At 43.4% G+C, this 19,950-nt stretch overlaps 2 protein-coding genes across 11 annotated transcripts in view; both read left to right on the top strand.

Annotated features, from left to right (window-relative positions):
- BCLAF3 (BCLAF1 and THRAP3 family member 3) overlaps positions 1–3,432 on the top strand; it is a 121,115-nt gene extending 117,683 nt beyond the window's left edge. The window contains exon 11 of the mRNA XM_075131805.1: positions 3,274–3,432. The gene's annotated coding sequence lies outside the window, so the exon portion shown is untranslated. The remainder of the gene's footprint in view (positions 1–3,273) is intronic.
- Positions 1–19,950, top strand: part of SH3KBP1 (SH3 domain containing kinase binding protein 1) — a 344,411-nt gene that overhangs the window by 51,197 nt on the left and 273,264 nt on the right. For 3 of the 10 annotated variants that reach the window (XM_048862679.2, XM_048862670.2, XM_048862664.2), the window contains exon 2: positions 3,274–3,431. The exons of 3 other annotated variants lie outside the window; for them this stretch is intronic. In XM_048862679.2, the coding sequence (XP_048718636.2) occupies positions 3,274–3,431 (158 nt within the window). Of the gene's footprint in view, positions 1–3,273; positions 3,432–9,136; positions 9,156–11,459; positions 11,481–12,290; positions 12,310–19,950 lie in introns of those variants that run through there. 4 more of the 10 variants (XM_048862689.2, XM_075131835.1, XM_075131830.1 and 1 more) reach the window with 4 other exon arrangements.

Below are 19,950 nucleotides of genomic sequence, written 5' to 3'. Positions count from 1 at the left end.
CACTCAAACTTTGCAGGGCGGGGGCCAGAGATGCCCTGCGCCTGGTGCAGGGGCTGCCTGAGCTGTCCCTGAGCCAGACATACCAGCTGCTGCAGAAGTCATGGAGGTCACGGAAAGTCACAGAATCCATGACCTCTGTGACAAACTCTCAGCCTGAATTATGATGCCAAATGGTGGCTGTGATGTCTAAGTCTTGGTAGGACTAGAAATCTTTAATTATCTAATGTGAGATGAGACTGTAGTATGTTTTGATGAAAGGTCTCCAGGACATTCAGAAGTTCAAGGTGTGTTGTGGCCTTTAGCCCTTGACAAAAAGCAATCAGGCTCTTCTAGCTATAGCTAGGTGATATCTCTGTCTGTGTTAATATTGCCCAAGAAACAAGAAAATGTGTGTGTGTGTGTGAGAGAGAGAGAGACTTCTTTGGGATGGGAGGAATAACCATACTCTCTTACCAACCTAGTTCGATATAATGTTCTATCCCTTTGTAAGTTAGGTGGAATGTTATTGGGATTGTCTTACTATCTGTGGTGGTATCACGGTCTTGTCTGGGCCAGTGGGGCTTTGCTCGCCCTCATTTTACAACTGTAAATTGATATTTAACTCAAGATGGCCACCTGGGCTTTAAATTTCATAATCTAAATTTAACACTTCTTTGCTGGTCCAACTACAATAAGCTGTGGTCAGAGTGTGGCCTCTGACCAAGCTGGGTTTCTTGGGTTAAGACTGGAGACATTCTTCCTCCCCATCTCAACTTCACCCAGAACTGGCTCCTGGAAGAAACAGCCAGTAACGTGGTGGTGTTGCCCCTTGCTGGGCCCTGATTGGATTCTGCTTGCTCATCGCCCTTCTAGATCGGGGTGGGCAAACTTTTTGCCCCAAGGGCCACATCAGGGAATAGAAATTGTATGGCGGGCCATGAATGCTCACAACGATGGGGTTGGGTTGCGGGTGAGGATGAGGAGTTTGGGGTGTAGGAGGGTGATCTGGGCTGGGACCAAGGGGTTGGGAGGGTGGGAGGTTGATCAGGGCTGGGGCAGGTGTCCGGGAAGGGGTACAGGTTCTGGGTGGGGGTGTGTGGACTCTGGGGTGGCCTGAGGATGAGAGGTTTGGAGTGCAGGAGGGTGCTGCGGGCTGGGATTGAGGGGTTTGGAGAGCGGGAGGGGGATCAGGGTTGGGGCAGGGTGTTGGGGCGTGGGGAGAGGCTCAGGGGGTGCAGGCTCCGAGCGACGCTTACCTCAAGCGGCTCTCGAAAGCAGTAGCATGTCCCTTCTCCAACTCTTATGCAGAGGCGCAGCCAGGCATCTCTGCACGCTGCCAAATCCGCAGGCACCGCCCCTGCAGCTCCCATTGGAGCGTGTAGGAGCAAGAGCAGGGCCATGCCGCGGCTTCCGGGAGCTGCGTGGTGCGGCCCCGACCCTGTGCCCCCGCTGGAGCAGGGCCGAGGCGGCTCGACCGCGACCCAGCACCCTAGCCGGAGCAGGGCCAAGCCACATGATGTGGCTAGCAGGCCAGCTTAAAACGTCTCCGGCCTGCGGGGTTCTGCTAGCAGCTGATCCTGGATGGCCTCTCTAGGCAGCTCTTGAAAGAATGAACTCACTCCTCCTTTTCTTCAAAAGGCCATCTGAGGGTGGTGGTGTCAAGGTGGCAGGGCCTCCAGTAGGGGGCAACAACACCCTGTTCCTGGTTTAATGGTGTATGTTCCTTTAGCTTTGCCAGCTGCCGTGATTCCCCAAGAGAGCATTCACTCTCGTGGTATCTTACATGGCACACAGTTATCTGCACAGAAAGGAGATGCATGTGGGTATTTCTGTTCCTGCAGCTTCAGCCTCTTTGGGGGGTAAATGTTCTACAGAATGTCCTTAGAGTATGATTTCCCATCACAGGAGATGGGGCTTTCTAAATGCAGCTATTCCAGAGATTCTGGCATCCAGTCTTCTTTTGGTAGCTGCTGGGAGAGCCTCTAGAGATAAGAATAAAGTAATTTTGGTTAGGAGGGTGGTTTCAGGTGAAAATAAGTGAGAACAGCACCCGAAGGAAAATGCCACAATTGTTCTAGAGCGCCAAAAAACAAACAAACACAAGCAAACAAACAAAAATTTCCTTCCACCATTGAGCATCATCTTGCTAGTAACAGAAAAGTTATTAATTCCTTCGGCACGGCTTGCCTCTGATATTGGCTTTTTAAAAAAAAAAAAAAATTTTTTTGCCACAGTAAGTCAAATACTAAATATTTAGAAAATTTACTGTACGCCTCAATTCCACACTGATAGAGGAAGAGCTCGATGATATGGTATGGGGGTGGGTAGAGAAACTTTACCCATTTCTAATATAGCTTATTCCTGCCATTATGAATTTCCTAGGCCCTTCCAGTGGGAGATATAGATATACACGATATCGACATAGGTATTTGTAATATAATATGAGAATCTGGGGTTGGGGTTGGGTTTATGGAGCTTTTATTCTTCTGGGAAAAGAGTAAGGCATACTACCTGGCATGATTAAATACTGGTATAGGAGCAGCAACAAATAAGTGTGTGTGTGTGTGTTGACATTTTGGAGCAATAGTAATATTTGAATTTCACATCCTCTGATGCATTGTCATTTTGCAAGTGAACATCAATTTTTCCTCCTCAGTGAAATCCTAAGAGAGTATATGCACAAAGCAAAACTTTGCCAGGCTGAGCTCTGCATTTCTGGATACATCTTGCTTATTGAGAGATTGTTATAGAGAAATTTAGCATCATGCAGAAATTTTAATAATTGCTTCTGGGGGTAGCAATGATGTGCCTGGCAAACTGAGTGAAGGATTATGGTTTTGAATGGTGTGGATTTGAACACCATTTCAGAATAGTACTGAAATAAAGCAAGTATTTATAAAGTAAGAGGGAGAAAAACCATAACCTTTTCCCAGAAGTAGACACCAGTTTGTAATGCTTACATCTGAATGGATACTGCTGCAGTGACACAAATTGATTTTTTTTAAATTAAAAGATAAATATAAAATAAACTGATTCAAATTGCTGTCTGTCAACCAGTCATAAAAGGTTTCTCAAAGGATCTCCCCCCACCAGCACTTGTCCATAATATGCTGCTGTTGTATGAAGTCTTCAAGGTTAATCTGATGCTATTCCTGTTGCTGAGCGGCTGTTACCGGGTTGGTTGGTTGGTTGTTTTTTTCTTTTTAACTCTGAAGCCATGAAAACTTTAATCAACCTGACTGCAAATAAATACTGTCTCTAACTCTCTGCAACATGTGGCTGTTTCTTTTTTAGTGGAGGCGATAGTGGAATTTGACTACAAGGCTCAACATGATGATGAGCTGACAATCACAGTAGGTGACATAATCACCAATATCAAGAAAGAGACTGGAGGCTGGTGGGAAGGACAGCTCAAAGGCAGAAGAGGTTTGTTCCCTGACAACTTTGTAAGAGTGAGTACAAAGTGAAACAGTTCTTGTATATTGTACTTACTAGCTTGTATTGTTGTTTGACTGAAAAGCAGTCTTTTTATATCATGCTGCTATTAGTATTTTTTTGAATCATGTTGCATTACAAAGTAGAGAATGCATTTGTGTGGATATCTAGTGTAGTTACGATATCATTAAAAATAAATAAATAGACAAACCTTTTTCCTGCTCTGCAGTGGTTATTGCAGCTCCATGGTCTGAAAACAAAATTAACTTTTAGGACAAAGCCATCCTCCAAAACTCAGTTCCTTGTATGACTCATGCTGTTTGTAATATCTTCTCTCTCATATACAGTATCTATTTATAGATATCTAGAGTGCATTATGGTGTGATGTAAAGGCTTTATCACAGGAGAGGGCAAACTGTGGGCTGGATGCAGTCCATCAGGGCTTTCAATCCGGCCTGCAGGATTGCCAGCCTGATGGCACAGCAGGGCTAAGGCAGGCTCCCTGCCTGCCCTGGCCCCACACCGCTCCCGGAAGCGGCCAGCACCACATCCCTGCAGCCCGTGGGGGAGCAGAGGGCTCCGTGCACTGCCCTTGCCTGCAGGCACCAACCTCCTCCAGCTATCATTGGCCAGGAACAGGGAACCATGGCCAATGGGAGCTTTGGGGGTGGTACCCACCCTCCGGTGAGGGCAGCGCGCGGCGAAGCCACCTGCCGCACCTCACCCCCAAGAGCCATTGCTGGATATGCTGGCCACTTCCGGGAGTGGCGTGGGGTCAGAGCCTGCCTTAGCCCCACTGCATGCCACTGCCACCCTAGAGCCGCTCGAGGGTAAGTGGTGCCAGGCCGGAGACCACACCCTGTATGCCTCCTGTTCCCCAACCCCCTGCCTTGAGCCCCCCTGCTGCACCCCCTTCCACACCCTGCACTCCCTCCTGCACCCCTGCCCCAGCCCTACATTCATAGCCCTGCATACAATTTCCCCACCCACATGTGGCCCTCGGGCCAGAAAGTTTGCCCACCCCTGCTTTATCAGCATAAGCTTGGGGTAGATGCGTTATTCACAAATAGTGAAGCTATGAGTGAGTTATGCAGATTTTTTTCCAAACAAATGTCTTTAAAATCTTTATACCACAACTCCCGTTCATGTTTCTAGAATGTGCCAAATATGGTGCAGAAATACTATTTTTAGGAATGTTTTCAAGTGTTCTTTAATATCTTGTGTGGAGGCTGTTCTTTGTTCCCCTCCTCCCGTAAGAGCATCCACCATGATCTTGTACTGGGACCTGCAAGTGGGGACCCATATGCCTAGACTGAGTCTTCTTGGTTCAGGGGTCCTTGTTTGCAGATCTTGATGTAGCTTTGAGGCGACAGTTACTATGAACCTAGCTCTGTAGGAGTCCAAGGGAGGCATAATAACCAGAATACATTACTAAAGTAGCTTTTCTAGACACCAGTATTGGGATTTTCAAGACTGATATTGCAGCCCTTAAGGGTCTGAGAGAATGTCCTCTTTCCAATGGTATAAAGGTCCTGTTTCTAGCTGTGCAGAGCCATTGCATGTTGGACTTCAAACATATAAAGCATCTGTTACTGATGCAGGATTGAATATTGTTCCTTGTAGTCCTTGTCAAAGTGTCATTTTTTGAGTAGTGGGTAGGAAGTTCTACATCTGGTTAAAGGAGGAAGAAACTATTTTGTGGAAGATTTTTTTTTATTAAACTTTTTTTGAAAGCTTCTCAAAATCCTCCCCCCGCCCCCCCCAAAAGAAAAGAAAAAGAAAATGTTTTTGAGGTCTGTTGCAGACAATGATAATGTTAGTTTCCCAAAAAAAGGGTTGCAAGACTTCTATAATGGAAAGTGTTAGACAACCTAAGTGTAGGGGTTGCTTGCCAGATTCTCCTATAATACAGTAGGACCTCAGTGTTACGAACAACAGAGTTACAAACTGACCCGTCAACCACACAGCTCATTTGGAACTGGAAGTAAGCAATCAGGCAGCGGCAGAGACCCTCCTCCCCCACAAAAGCAGTGCAATGTTAAATCATAGAATCATAGAATATAAGGGTTGGAAGGGACCCCAGAAGGTCATCTAGTCCAACCCCCTGCTCGAAGCAGGACCAAATCCCAGTTAAATCATCCCAGCCAGGGCTTTGTCAAGCCTGACCTTAAAAACCTCTAAGGAAGGAGATTCTACCACCTCCCTAGGTAACGCATTCCAGTGTTTCACCACCCTCTTAGTGAAAAAGTTTTTCCTAATATCCAATCTAAACCTCCCCCACTGCAACTTGAGACCATTACTCCTCGTTCTGTCATCTGCTACCATTGAGAACAGTCTAGAGCCATCCTCTTTGGAACCCCCTTTCAGATAGTTGAAAGCAGCTATCAAATCCCCCCTCATTCTTCTCTTCTGCAGGCTAAACAATCCCAGCTCCCTCAGCCTCTCCTCATAACTCATGTGTTCCAGACCCCTAATCATTTTTGTTGCCCTTCGCTGGACTCTCTCCAATTTATCCACATCCTTCTTGAAGTGTGGGGCCCAAAACTGGACACAGTACTCCAGATGAGGCCTCACCAATGTCGAATAGAGGGGAACGATCACGTCCCTCGATCTGCTCGCTATGCCCCTACTTATACATCCCAAAATGCCATTGGTCTTCTTGGCAACAAGGGCACACTGCTGACTCATATCCAGCTTCTCGTCCACTGTCACCCCTAGGTCCTTTTCCGCAGAACTGCTGCCTAGCCATTCGGTCCCTAGTCTGTAGCTGTGCATTGGGTTCTTCCGTCCTAAGTGCAGGACCCTGCACTTATCCTTATTGAACCTCATCAGATTTCTTTTGGCCCAATCCTCCAATTTGTCTAGGTCCTTCTGTATCCTATCCCTCCCCTCCAGCGTATCTACCACTCCTCCCAGTTTAGTATCATCCGCAAATTTGCTGAGAGTGCAATCCACACCATCCTCCAGATCATTTATGAAGATATTGAACAAAACTGGCCCCAGGACCGACCCTTGGGGCACTCCACTTGATACCGGCTGCCAACTAGACATGGAGCCATTGATAACTACCCGTTGAGCCCGACAATCTAGCCAGCTTTCTACCCACCTTTATAGTGCATTCTTCCAGCCCATACTTCCTTAACTTGCTGACAAGAATACGGTGGGAGACCGTGTGAAAAGCTTTGTAAACCTCTTCAAAAATAAAGGGAAAGCAGCATTTTTCTTCTTCATAGTAGTTTTTAAAGCTGTCTTAAGTCAATGTTCAGTTGCAAACTTTTGAAAGAACAACCGTAATGTTTTGTTCAGAGTTACAAACATTTCAAAGTTATGAACAACTTCTATTCCCGAGGTGTTCATAACTCTGAGGTTCTACTGTATCTAAGTTTTGTTACCTCCTGTACTTTCTAAATGATCGCAAACATGTGCATCTAATCAAATGATCTCAAAATTTTACCATTTTTCTCAATAAAAAAGAACTTAAGGCCAATATAAACATATACATTACATGCAGTATCAATAAAACTGCAGTTTTTGCTTAATCAGCATATAAAGCTATTTTCAAAAGAACTGAAAACCAGATTACGCACGTGCTCTTTCTCATAGTCAACCAGAACACAGAGTAAAATTTGCTTTTCCTTTGTGGAACCTTCCGTATTCCAGTTGGATACAACTGTATTAGGAAAAAGTTTCTGACATACATTCTTTAAAAAAAAAAAAAAATATTGTGCGAGAATCTCAAAAGTGCATAACCTCACCTGCTGCTTCAATTTGTTTTATCCATAATCTCCTTAAACTTGATAGAACTACAATTCAGCATGGACATAGTCACGTTGGGAAAGCTTGTCAAGCATGATAACCATGGCAAATAAAATTAATGCAAGTATATAATAATCACATACATAAATATACTCACTCATGTTCACTGCGCCTCTCTTGAATTCCTGAGGATTCCTAAGGATGTTCACAACAATATCAAGTACGTGTAACTTGCTTTTGGGAGCTGTGTTCAAAATGATCACTACTTTTTCAGTGTGTCTTGATGTTTCTGGTATGTGGCATCCTACCCTACTTCAGAATATCAAAATAGTTGCTCTCAGAGGTGAAAATAGTAGCTCTTCGCAGTGAAACGTTTTACATATATGTTCATATACCTGCGTAAAGGTTAAATTTCACCTGTGAGTGGAGGGGCTGTGACAGGCCTCTAATACAGGGAACTGCAGCTATTCTTTTGTGCCAAAGAAGGATGAGGAGCAGGCAAACAGAACTGCACTCCTTGCAGGCATTGAAGGTGGGTTCAGTGCCAGTTGCACATTGCCCATCATGGAAGGTTTTCATGGTTTAGCTATGGGAAGGGTAGTAGTATGGGCACTGAGTCTGTGATTACATGGATTGGGTGGCCATGAAAGCTGTGACAGGACTGCAGAAAAGTCACAGCCCCTGTTTAACTCAAACATTGGTATAAGGGCGTTGAAGCAACCCTACTTGTGCCTGCAAATTGGGGGATGGTTTCAGTGAGGTATTTGCTGCACTGGACTTTATAGGAGGGTTGGAGATTGTAGGCATGAGTACTATCTGAAAATCTTGGATTTGTTACCCATAAACCTCCTTGATCAGTACATGCCATAATACTGACAAACTAGTTTATAACAAAAAGAAAATAGCACTAAAGAAAAAATAGTTATTGTAAGGTCACAACAAAAGCAATAGGTCTGCTGTACAAAGGAGATTGCATGTCATCAGAATACATATATGCAAGGAAGCTTTTTTTTTTTTTTTAATGGAGCCTGCCACCCACTACCCAAGGGCTGAATCCTGACCCCACCAGCCCTGGCAAGGCGGGGAACTCACTGGCTGCCCGCTCCTCCAGCTTTTGTGTCTCCAAAGGTGAGCAGAGTCCAACCACTGCTGGCGGCCCTGGGAGTGGGGGCTGCAGCTTTGCCATCCCCCATCACTGCCTAGGAGGCTGTGGCTGCAAGAGAAGTCGCTGGTGGCCTCATGCAGCCATGGTGGCTGCATATGAGAAACGCTGGTCTAGAGCAAGAGGAGGATGAGCAGTTCTGGTTATTACATTTTAGACCAGTCCTGAGGTAGATAAACATGTAGATTGAGTTGGGGGCATAAGATCTGGATTATGATGGAAAATGTGCTCTTCCTAGAATTGGTTTGCTGTTTAATAAGGTTATGAGAGCATCCCAGGCTCATCAGGAACTTTATAGATATCTAAAACTTGGGGGATTAGGCAATCAAAGTTGCTTAAATCATAAAAATTAAGTAGTATGTGTGGATTCCAGAAGTGCAGTTGGAAGTGGGTAGAAGATTGTCAAGAGAGAATAGGGATGCTTAGGAGGTAAAGAGAATGAAATGTATTAAATCATGGTTTGGGGGAGAGTGGTGGAGGAAATTAAAAACAGAATATGGGGGTAAGAGCAGGTGGCACTGGAAATACTTTTTGAAGTACCTGTAACCAGAATGAAGTTTTCATCTCCACAGAGTGAGAGAAAAGAAAAGACTAAAAATACAGATTACAAGAGAATATTCTAATGAAGAGACCGAGAATAAAAAGACAGATGTGAGAAAGAAAGGGGAAAGGAAAGCGGGTGATGGTGTTATATTTACAACTTCAGTAGCCTTATTCATCAAGGGACTTTCACTATGAAGTTACAGGAAGGGTATTTCCTGCTCTTGAATCTGCAAGCCAAATGTACTGAAAACATACAAAACAGCTATCAAAAACAAATGCTGTAAGTATAAGTTTTATAGGGAGAGTAGAGGGGCATATTTGTGATAAATGACCTTCAGTTCAATGGAGCAACTATACAGGTACTTAAGATATCGTTTTCCCACTTCCATGTTTTTGTCTATTGTCAAGATGTACATCTGGTCTAGTGAAAGATGACGTGGGAAAAGTTTTGTCTAAATATGTGTGAAAATACTTTGTGTTCCTCATTCAAGACCTAATTTTAGATTCTGCAGTCAACTCACTTCTGTTACTATAAACAATGACGCATGAAACTGATATTTTTAATCGTGTTTAAGAAATATCTCTTATCCTTTTATGATTCTTGCCTCTCAGATTTCACAGGTGGAGAGGTATAAATACAAACAAATCCCCTCCCTGTATCTGCTCTAATACCCCATATCCTCCAGATACAGATTTATTTTTTTTTTAAGGGAGATACAGGAAAAGAAGAGGAGGCGAATTCTGTGGCAAGGGAAGTTGATTGAACTTCTATTTTTAATCTGTAAAATGTTTTTTGTTGTTAATGTTCGTGCTGAGTCTGCAAAAGATGAAATGTATCTGGACACTGAACTTCTGGGTAATACAGGCAGTGTGTGCTAAATTTGTTCCTCTTTCTTTTGGTGTTGAGAAATGTCATTCGGAAGCAGATGGAAGTTAAGAAAAACATTGAATTCCTAGTCAAACCATGCTTTCAGTGTAACAAACTGTACTTGAAAATGCAGCGGCAGTTGAGACAGTTAGATTTTGCTGATAGCAAATGAAGATGCAGAAAGCAGGAAACTGTGGTGAAAACCCACACTTGCTGGCTTTAATTTACAAAGGCAACTGGTGTGTGTGATCTAGTGGTGCAGCACTGGTAAATTGTATGCTACACTAGACTATGACAGGTTAGACTATCTTCATCCTTGTCAGTTTACTCCAGGTGACTTGCAAGTACTGTTAGCAGACTTGTAGACCCTTTATTTGCAGGCTACAAGTGCAACTGGAGTTGTGTAAAGTTGCTGTATAAAGCCAGGTTTTTAGAATCCGTGAAACAGAGGGCAGAAAACTATGCGTAACTGCACTGATGCTTGAGGTCAGAAGAGCTGCCAAGCTCCATTGACTCCCTCTTTGTATTAAAGCAGAAAATAAGCCTCTAAATACTGCAAATCAGTTGAATTTCAAAGACGATGATGTGTCTGCTAAAACCTCTTGAGAAGCCCATCCTACCCTATCCCCTGTTAGTGGAGAGGGTACTGCTATTCCTAGGGGGATCCTGTTCTTGAACTCTTCACAGGGCTCCCTCTTTTATATAAAGACTTGGACATGTAGGTGTCGCTTATAACTATAAAGCTTCCACAGCCCTGATCAGGCTGCTAGAGAGGAGAGAGCATGTATTCTTTCCTTCCCACATACCCCCAGAGCATCCCAATAGTTGTTAGCCACTCTATTATCTTTGCCCCAGCCTTCTGGCTGCTGCTTGGTGGTGGACAGGTCCTTTGTCACTCCTCCAGCATCCCAACCCGGCAGCCTCCCATAAAGCTTCCTGTATCTGCTTCTGATATAGTGCTCTTGACTTTACTTGATTCTTGTTGATTTTATTGCTGCCCGCAAAGTTCTGAATAACGGTAGTGAAACTGACTGTGACCTTGTTAATTTTGCTCAGTAACTGCTTCTGAAAGCTATGGCATCTCCAGAGGGGCTTAAGTTATCTGCAGACTGAGGAATACAACAGTGTCCACACTTGGAAGTTTATCTGCTTAATTGGCCAGTGGAGCCCTTCAAGTCCTTTTGTGTACTTGGTGGAGTGTTGCCATTAAATTGTTGCATTCTGATAAGATTTCTATTATAAAAAACCCCTCATTAAATATAGATTAATTCTTGAGAGGCAGTGGGCTACAATGCCTCTTGATTGCCACTTCGTTCTTAGAAATAAAAGTCAATAGCCCTGCTCTTTAAGGCCTCGAGGAAAAATAATTAAATTTGTTACCTTAGGTCCCCAAACTGTGGAGCATGCCCCCCAGTGGGGTGCAGAGGAACATTTATGGAGGGGCCTGGGCCAACCCCCATGGGCAGTGGGGGAGGGAGCTCCATTCTGCCCCCAGCCCAGCTGCAGCCCCACAGCTCCACTCCATCCCCTGCTCTTGTTCCAGTTTAGCTCTGCCCTCTCTGCCCCCCCGGCCAGATCTGCCTCTAGCCCCAGCTCCCCCACCCCCCCATGCGCCGCTTCCTCCCCCCCCACTCCCCCCCTCCACTGTTCTGTCCCCAGCTCCACCTTCAGCCCACGCTCCTCTGCTGAGCCAACTGTGCTTTAATGGACTGGGGGCACGGACAGATTCCGTTACTGGTAAGGAGTGGTGCAACAGGAGAAGTTTGGGCACTACTGCCTTAGGGTCCAGTGCAAAAGAATTAAATGGGCAAAAATGCTTCAATTTTTGACATACAGGACAGATACTTTCATATTTTATTTCCCTCCCACCCTCTTCTTAATAGCAAGGCAGACATCATAAAAAGAAAGCTTTAATACTTGTTGGCTTATAAGTGCAGTTTTTTTAAATGTATGTTTAAATTATGCAAGGGATATATGTCATATGCCTCCAGTTCAGTACATCTATTCTAGTTTGTTTCATAGTATTGCATATTGTGATAACTTATTTGTAAAGAGTAGTATTTTGAAGAAGTGGCTTGTCAGTGACTTATTGGCAGCAGCACAACTGACAGCTGATTTAATTTATGGATGATACTTAAATGTATTCCTTTTTAATGTTTCCTATTGTTGGTTCCTTAGTGTCTTTATTACATATGTTATACATTAAGTAATTGATTATACAGTACTAATACCACCACTACATTGGTTTGTTGTGAAGACCGTTCAATGTATAAAATGAAAATTTAAAAAAAAGACTGCTCGGCAAGCTAATTATCCTTTGCTTTCTGTTTTGTTTTTCCTGAAGAAAACAAGTTCCATTTTGAAGCATATAGTTGATTTATATAAAGGACATTTGTTGTTGTTGTTACATTTGTTGTTGGAATTTTCAGTAGAGGATTCTAAACTTACATTTTTTTATCCAGTAAGAATGAAACTAAGAATTTGTTTTTCTCTGCTTGAGCCTCTAAGCCAGAGGCAGAGGAAAGGAGAGGAAGAACCCAATTAGAGCAGAATTTTCCATTTTGGGGTAAGTTTTCAAAGTAGTGGTATCTTACTCTCATGCTTCTGTACAGAAGGCCTTCATCACAACTTCCTTTGGACACTTTCTTCTATCTGAACTTTGCATTGTGCAAATGGTTTGAATCTGTGGGACCAACATATTTGGAGGATAGTCTCTTGTGCTAGTATTCATCGCAGCATGTGCTGTTGATTTGCAGGAGTCTATGTGGTGACTCTTTCCCAATGCAATCTTGAAAGGTTGGGGGCAGTGCCTTTATCACTGTGGAGCTGTGACTTTGTAATTCTCTTCCTTTCGATATATATGTCTGAGTTCATTTCTGGCTTCCTTCCAGGTTCCAAATATTTCCTCTTTAGCTTGTTTTTGTGTGGGTGGATAGGTTGGTTATTTATGTGTATTGGATTGGGGCTCTTTTATACTAGGTCCAGCATTTGTTTTACTATTAACTCATGTTGCCATGAGAAATTCTTCTTCTTTAGATAAATTATTTTAAGGTGCTTGGAAACCTTCAGATACAATTGCCTTATTTAAAAAAACAAAACAAAAAGGGCCAAAACCCTACAATTTTGGATATACAGAGGCCCTAGAACAGAACAGATCTGTCCTTTTCTTTCCTCTGTGGGAGAAGTTATAACTCTTGAGATGCAATAACGGTATTTGCAGTAAAAAATCATAGACTCCTGGAAACTAAAGGTAGAAAAGACCTGTTTTGACATCATGTTCACCCCCTGCCTTTGCAGGATTATTCCTTACTGTTTAGTCAAGGAAAGTTGGATTTTTGTATAATATAAATGTTGGAAGGAATGGTGTAGGTAGAACCACTACATCTGTAAGGCTATGACTGATATCCTTTGGGTGATGCCATCTTTAAAATTATTAGATTATGAATTCTGTGGGATTTTTTTTTTCTGTGTGTAAGATGACTTAGAAGTGACACATGATTCTGGAGGTATATGATAGAACTATGGGGTTTAACAATTCTCACTACAAAGGGTTACTCCCATGCACAAACTTAGTCTCACAGGTAGAATTCCATTGATTCCTGTGGAACTATGGAAATCCTTTGCATAATATTAATAATTTCATCTTCTTCCAAATATCTCACAATTCGCAGCAGTTACAATGGAAATTTTACAGTGTGACGACATATCAGATGGGCAAGAAAAGACATCAGGGATTGTAATACTAAATGCCACCATGGTGAATTTTAGCAAGCCTGTACTCTGAGTAGTTGTTGTTGCACCTGATTTTTGTGAGGATGAATAGACAATGGCATAAATTGTATAGGGAGATCATTAACGTATATGTATGAAAATGGAGGTTTGTTTTTTAAGTCTTCTTTCCTGTGAACCCAAATAACAATGTTGTGCCAAGACATCAGACCCAGAAAGAAAGACTAGAGACCAATTTCTAGTCAAAGGAAAAGCATCCAGTCCATTTTAATTGTTCAAGATGAATGAAATGCAGAAATAAGCAAACAGTATAAGTGGTGAAAAATAACTAACAGTTTTAAAATGTGTTTAGTTTCAAATGAAATAAAAATTAGAAGTGAAGGTCACTTTTAAAAAATGTGGGGTTAAATTTAGGTCACCTAAAGGCATTCCTGGTAATATTTTATAAAGGGTGTTCATTCTGGTTTGGGGTGAGACTGCTTACATTTAATATTGAGAATTGCATTTGACTAACTTGTCTTCATGTAAATGTGTTTTAAGTGTTGTATTGCCTGTCTAGAATCTAGTGGGAAGCAGTTTAGAAGCTTATGTTGGAGACTGTATTGTTTACAGGGCTCCCCCTCCTCCTTTTCACCCTGCTAACGCCTGACTACATACATTTACTAGAGCTTCACAGGTATCTTTCTAGCATAATTATTATGAGGCAGGGTGTATTGGATCTATTTAGATTCATGATCCACACATGTCATTCTCTTGGGAGTTGAGGGGGAGAAATGAAAGTACATTCCTCTTGAAGTTCTCATGATTTTGGCTTTTATAGTTAATAATATTTTACAGCTACATAATACCAATCCTTTAGGGCCTTCAATATCTTTCTTTTTTTTAAACTTTCAAGTGAATTTGGTGCTTTTGAAAGACGCTGGATTAACATCCCTGGAGACAAGTTCTCTCGTTATCCCTGGAAAGGACAAGGAATGCTGCCACAGTATTCTAGCTGAACGTTTGTTGGTCACCATGGCCATTCAGTTCTTAAACTTTTTTAAGGGGCTGCCAGTTGGAGTGCCAATTACTGCCATTTGTTGTGATAGTAGTTGTTTTTTTCCCTTTTTAAATAACATGGACACCTCCAACCACGAGCTGGACGGAGACTAAAATTTCACATTGAGAACAAATGGTAATGAATTTCTTCTACCACTGACTTGAACTGGGGATGTAGAGGTAGAGACTAGGCCAGGGGTGGGCAAACTTTTTGGCCAGAAGGCCACATTGGGTTTGCAAAACTGTATTGAGGGCTGGGTAGGGATGGCTGCCTCCCCAAACAGCCTGCTCCCCTCCCACTATCTGACCCCTGCCTCTTCCCGCCCCCTGACTGCCCCCCTCAGAACCCTTGACCCATCCAACCCCCCCTGCTCCTTGTCCCTTGACAGTCCCTCCCGGATCCCTCACCCCTCACCGCCCCCCCCCGGGATCCCACCCCCTATCCAACCTCCCCTGCTCCCTGTTCCCTGACTGCCCCAACCCCATCCACACCCCCACCCCCTAACAGACCCCCGGGGACTCCCACGCATATCCAACCACCCCGCCCCCTTACCATGTCTGGCAGCCATGCCGCCCAGCCGGTGCCAAACACGTTGCCGCGCTGCCCTGCAGGAGCGCGCAGCTCCACCGCCCAGAGCGCTGCCTGCACGGCGCCATGGCTGTGGAGGAGGGGGGGCAGTAGGGGAGGGGGGGCAGGGGCTAGCCTCCCTGGCCGGGAGCTCAAGGGCCGGGCAGGACTGTCTGGCCTGTGGGCCGTAGTTTGCCCATCTCTGGTCTAGGCTATCCCGAAGCATGTGTCAGGCATGTGGATCCATGATCCCATTCTTTACAGTGACCTGATTTCTCCGCTACCTGTCTCCGTATGCTATTGTGACCCAACACACCCTGAAAGCCTAACTTGGGAGTCCAGGACTCCATGACTGTACAACAGGGGTAGTCAATAGGTAGACCGCAAGTCAAATCGGGATGCTTTTTAATGTACCCTGAAATCTTTTTATGTACTTGTTTTCATTATTTTTTTTATGTTTTCTTTGGAGTCTGTACCTTGACTATACCTTGCTGAATAAATTTGGACCTTGACAAAAAATAATTGATTGTCCCCGCTGCACAACAACAAGAGATTTGATCAGAACACCCCGCCAGCAGAATCTTTCCCCATTTGAACCTACAGTGACAAATGCCATCATTCCCCAATGTTGCAGAGCGTGGGTCAGCATGAGCCACCCTCACTGCATGACAACATAACCACTCCAGCCTCTGTTTTCTTCATGAGCCAAACTTACTTGCACTCAGGTATTTGAAATAACATTTTCCCTCTGGTAGTCTGGTTATTATGCAGTAACCCAAAATAAACATAGTTTTTGTCCCTCCCAGGCGCCAGTTATTCTCCCCTCTTTCTAGGGATAGTAGCACTTATACTCCTGGTGCAGGGTTCTCCATAGCCTTCCTTCTAGGGCAGGGGTGGCCAACCTGAGCCTGAGAAGGAGCCAGAACTGACCAATGTACATTGCCAAAGAGCCACCGTAATACGTCAGCAGCCCCCCCATTAGCTCCCACCACCCACTCCTGGTGTCTTCCACCACCAGCAGCCCCTCCAATCAGCGTCTCCCCCTTCCTCCCCGCACCTCCCGATCAGCTGTTTCGTGGTGTGCAGGAGGCTCTGGTGGGGAGGAACGAGGGCATGGCAGGCTCAGGGGAGGGGGTGGGAAGAGGTGGAGGGGGGCAGGGCCTGTGGCAGAGCCAGAGGTTGAGCAGTGAGCACCCCCTGGCACACTGGAAAGTTGGCGCCTGTAGCTCCAGCCCCAGAATCAGTGCCTATACAAGGAGCCGCGTATTAACTTCTGAAGAGCTGCATGTGGCTCCGGAGCCACAGGTTGGTCATCCCTGTCTTAGGGGGTGTATGTACTAGCCTCATGATTACTTTGAAGTCCTGCCCTTGATGGGATCAGCCTGTTCCCTGCAGGTCTATCCCAGTGTGTGAACAGGCAGCCCATCCTGTAGAAGCCTCATTTTTGGGCTACCATCATGTGACCTGCTGTCATCTGATTCCGTCACAGGCCAGAGCTTAGGGCTTTAGCCTCTTGGGATATGTCTATACTGTAATTAGACACTGATGGTTGGCCTGTGCCAGCTGACTGGGTTTTGCGGGGCTTGGGCTATGGAGCTGTTTAATTGCGGTGTAGATGTTCAGTCTCAGGTTGCAGCAGGAGCAAGGAATCAGACATTACCAAATATACAGCACAGAGTAAATATGTATTGGCCCAAACCTGTGTTTTACCAAAAGAAGTTTTAAAATGCACTGTATGCAATGTATGCATCCGATGAAGTGAGCTGTAGCTCACAAAAGCTCATGCTCAAATAAATTGGTTAGTCTCTAAGGTGCCACAAGTACTCCTTTTCTTTTTAAAATGCACTGTATGTAACAGCTTCTTGGCTCCTTGGAGCTCAGATCAAGTGCAAATAGTCTCTCGGCCTATCAAAGGCTGCGGTGAAGCGTCTTGATCTTTTTGGTCTTTTGGCCTTGAGATGAAAACCTCGACTGTGTCTGTTGTACCGTGAAATAAAAACATTATCTATGATATTGCAGTTTATGGTTGTACAAATAGGGAAAATGTAAATCCAGAACATATGCAAATTGCATTTTAAGCATTTGTCAATGTATATTTTGTAGAATGAATCCCTTTAAACATTGTAAAATAAGCACAAGAAAGATTGTTAAAGAACTCCATTGTTACCAGAAACTGAACAATTATTGCTTTGTGTTTCTGCTTGTAACTGTGTTGTTGGTTTTTATTGGTGGTCATGTTTACTCAAACTGTGTCACTGTAGATGAGGAGTGGTGATGCTTTACTTCCCTGCTTATCTGTCAGGTAGGTTAATAGAGGAACAAGATGGGTGAGGTAATACTTTTTTGGACCAACTTCTGTTGGTGAGAGAGACAAACTTTTGAGGTACATGGAGCTCTTCAGGTCTGGGAAAGGTACTCAATGCTACAGCTAAATACAAGGACCTAGAACAGATTGTTTACAATAAGTAGTTAACACACATTGTAACAGACCACTCAGAGTGAAGTGGCCTGTTAGCACCTCTGCAGTACTAGGATAAAAAAAGACCAAAATCTGAGTGTATTTAGTTTAGCAAGCTAATGGCAAAACTATTATTTTATAAAGGCATTTCTAAAAACAGCATTACCATAAAAAGAGCTAAATTGCTCTTGTTACTAGATAGTTTTGGTGAAATATAGATGGAAAAAATGATTGTGTAGTAAAAAACCACTGTGCTAATAATAATCTTGCAACAAGAACGTCTAAAGTTCACCACAGAAAACCAGCATGCATGTCTCAATGTAAATTTATTCATCAGCATAATTTTTCCTGTTTCACTTTTTTCTTTGCTTTTTGTGGGTTTTAGTTTTCAAACTTTAGCTGAATTCCATTGTTTTATTTATGCTTATGTCTGACAATTTAAGAGGATCGAGGCATGACAAATGTGCAGCTGTAAGAACATTTAAATATAGAGATTGTTTTGTGCATTTTCTCTTAGTATTGCAAATACGTATTTAAGTAAAAGCTCTTTATGGCCCCACCCACCTTCTTCTTTTAAGCAATTATGCAATAAAATCAGAGCTCTATTGTGCCTTTTTCTGTGTGTGTAATCCTGTATTTGAAATCGTAATCAGTTCTCATGAAATGATTGCCACAAATTCAGGATTAAGTAGGGGGAAAAGAAAATTTTGTACATTTACAAATATTTTTGTAATGAAACAATGACAGGGAAAACTATGACAAATACTTGAAAGGAGATAGGATTTGTTTTGTTCTGATGTAAATAAAAGTTATCTCCTTTGTGAAGTTGTTCTTTATGGAGCAAAAGTATTTATATTAAATGTATTTAAAACCTCCCTAGGTGCATGTGTAGGGCCTAATCCTGCAAACACTTATTCCTCTGCAGAACTTCACCATGCAGATAGTCCCAATGAAGTCATTGGGCTAATTATGTGCGTAAAGTTACTGACATGCATAAGTGCTGGCAAGGTAGAGGCTGTCTTTAACAACTCTACTGAGGATATTAGAATCTAATTATTATGAGAGAGACAGGATAGGTGAGGTTCATAGATTCATAGATATTAAGTTTAGAAGGGACCATTATAATCATCTAGTCTGACCTCCTGCACAATGCAGGCCACAGAATCTCACCCACCCAGTCCTGCAATTAACCTCTCACCTATGTTTGAGCTATTGAAGTTCTCAAATACTGGTTTAAAGACTTCAAGGTGCAGAGAATCCTCCAGCAAGTGACCCGTGCCCCATGCTACAGAGGAAGGCAAAAAACCCCCAGGGCCTCTTCCAATCTGCCCTGGAGGAAAATTCCTTCCTGATCCCAAATATGGCGATCAGCTGAACCCTAAGCATGTGGGCAAGATTCACCAACCAGATACCCAGGAAAGAATTCTCTGTAGTAACTCAGATCCCACCCCATCTAACATCCCAATCACAGGCCATTGGGCCTATTTACCATGAATAGTTAAAGATCAGTTAATTGCCAAAATCATGTTATCCCATCATACCATCTCCTCCATAAACTTATCGAGTTTAATCTTAAAGCCAGATAGGTCTTTTGCCCCCACTGCTTCCCTTGGAAGGCTGTTCCAGAACTTCACTCCTCTGGTGGTTAGAAACCTTCATCTAATTTCAAGCCTAAGTTTCCTGATGTCCAGTTTATATCCATTTGTTCTTGTGTCCACATTGGTACTGAGCTTAAATAACTCCTCTCCCTCTCCGGTATTTATCTCTCTGGTATATTTATAGAGAGCAATCATATCTCCCCTCAACCTTCTTTTGGTTAGGCTAAACAAGCCAAGCGCCTTGAGTCTCCTTTCATAAGACAAGTTTTCCATTCCTCGGATCATCCTAGTAGCCCTTCTCTGTACCTGTTCCAGTTTGAATTCATCCTTCTTAAACATGGGAGACCAGAACTGCACGCAGTATTCCAGGTGAGATCTCACCAGTGCCTTGTATAACGGTACTAAAACCTTCTTATCTCTACTGGAAATACCTCGCCTGAGGCATCCGAAGACCGCATTAGCTTTTTTCACAGCCATATCACATTGGCGGCTCATAGTCATCCTGTGATCAACCAATACTCCAAGGTCCTTCTCCTCCTCCATTACTTCTAATTGATGCATCCCCAGCTTATAACTAGAATTCTTGTTGTTGATCCCTAAATGCATGACCTTACACTTCTCACTATTAAATTTCATCCTATTACTATTACTCCAGTTTACAAGGTCATCCAGATCCTCCTGTATGATATCCCGGTCCTTCTCTAAATTGGCAATACCTCCCAGCTTTGTATCATCCGCAGACTTTATTCGCACACTCCCACTTTTTGTGCCGAGGTCAGTAATAAAAAGATTAAATAAGATTGGTCCCAAAACCGA

Source organism: Caretta caretta, chromosome 1 (assembly GCF_965140235.1).
Source record: "Caretta caretta isolate rCarCar2 chromosome 1, rCarCar1.hap1, whole genome shotgun sequence".
In the NCBI taxonomy this organism is placed as follows: Eukaryota; Metazoa; Chordata; order Testudines; family Cheloniidae; genus Caretta; species Caretta caretta.
This window is presented reverse-complemented; position numbering and strand designations above follow the sequence as displayed.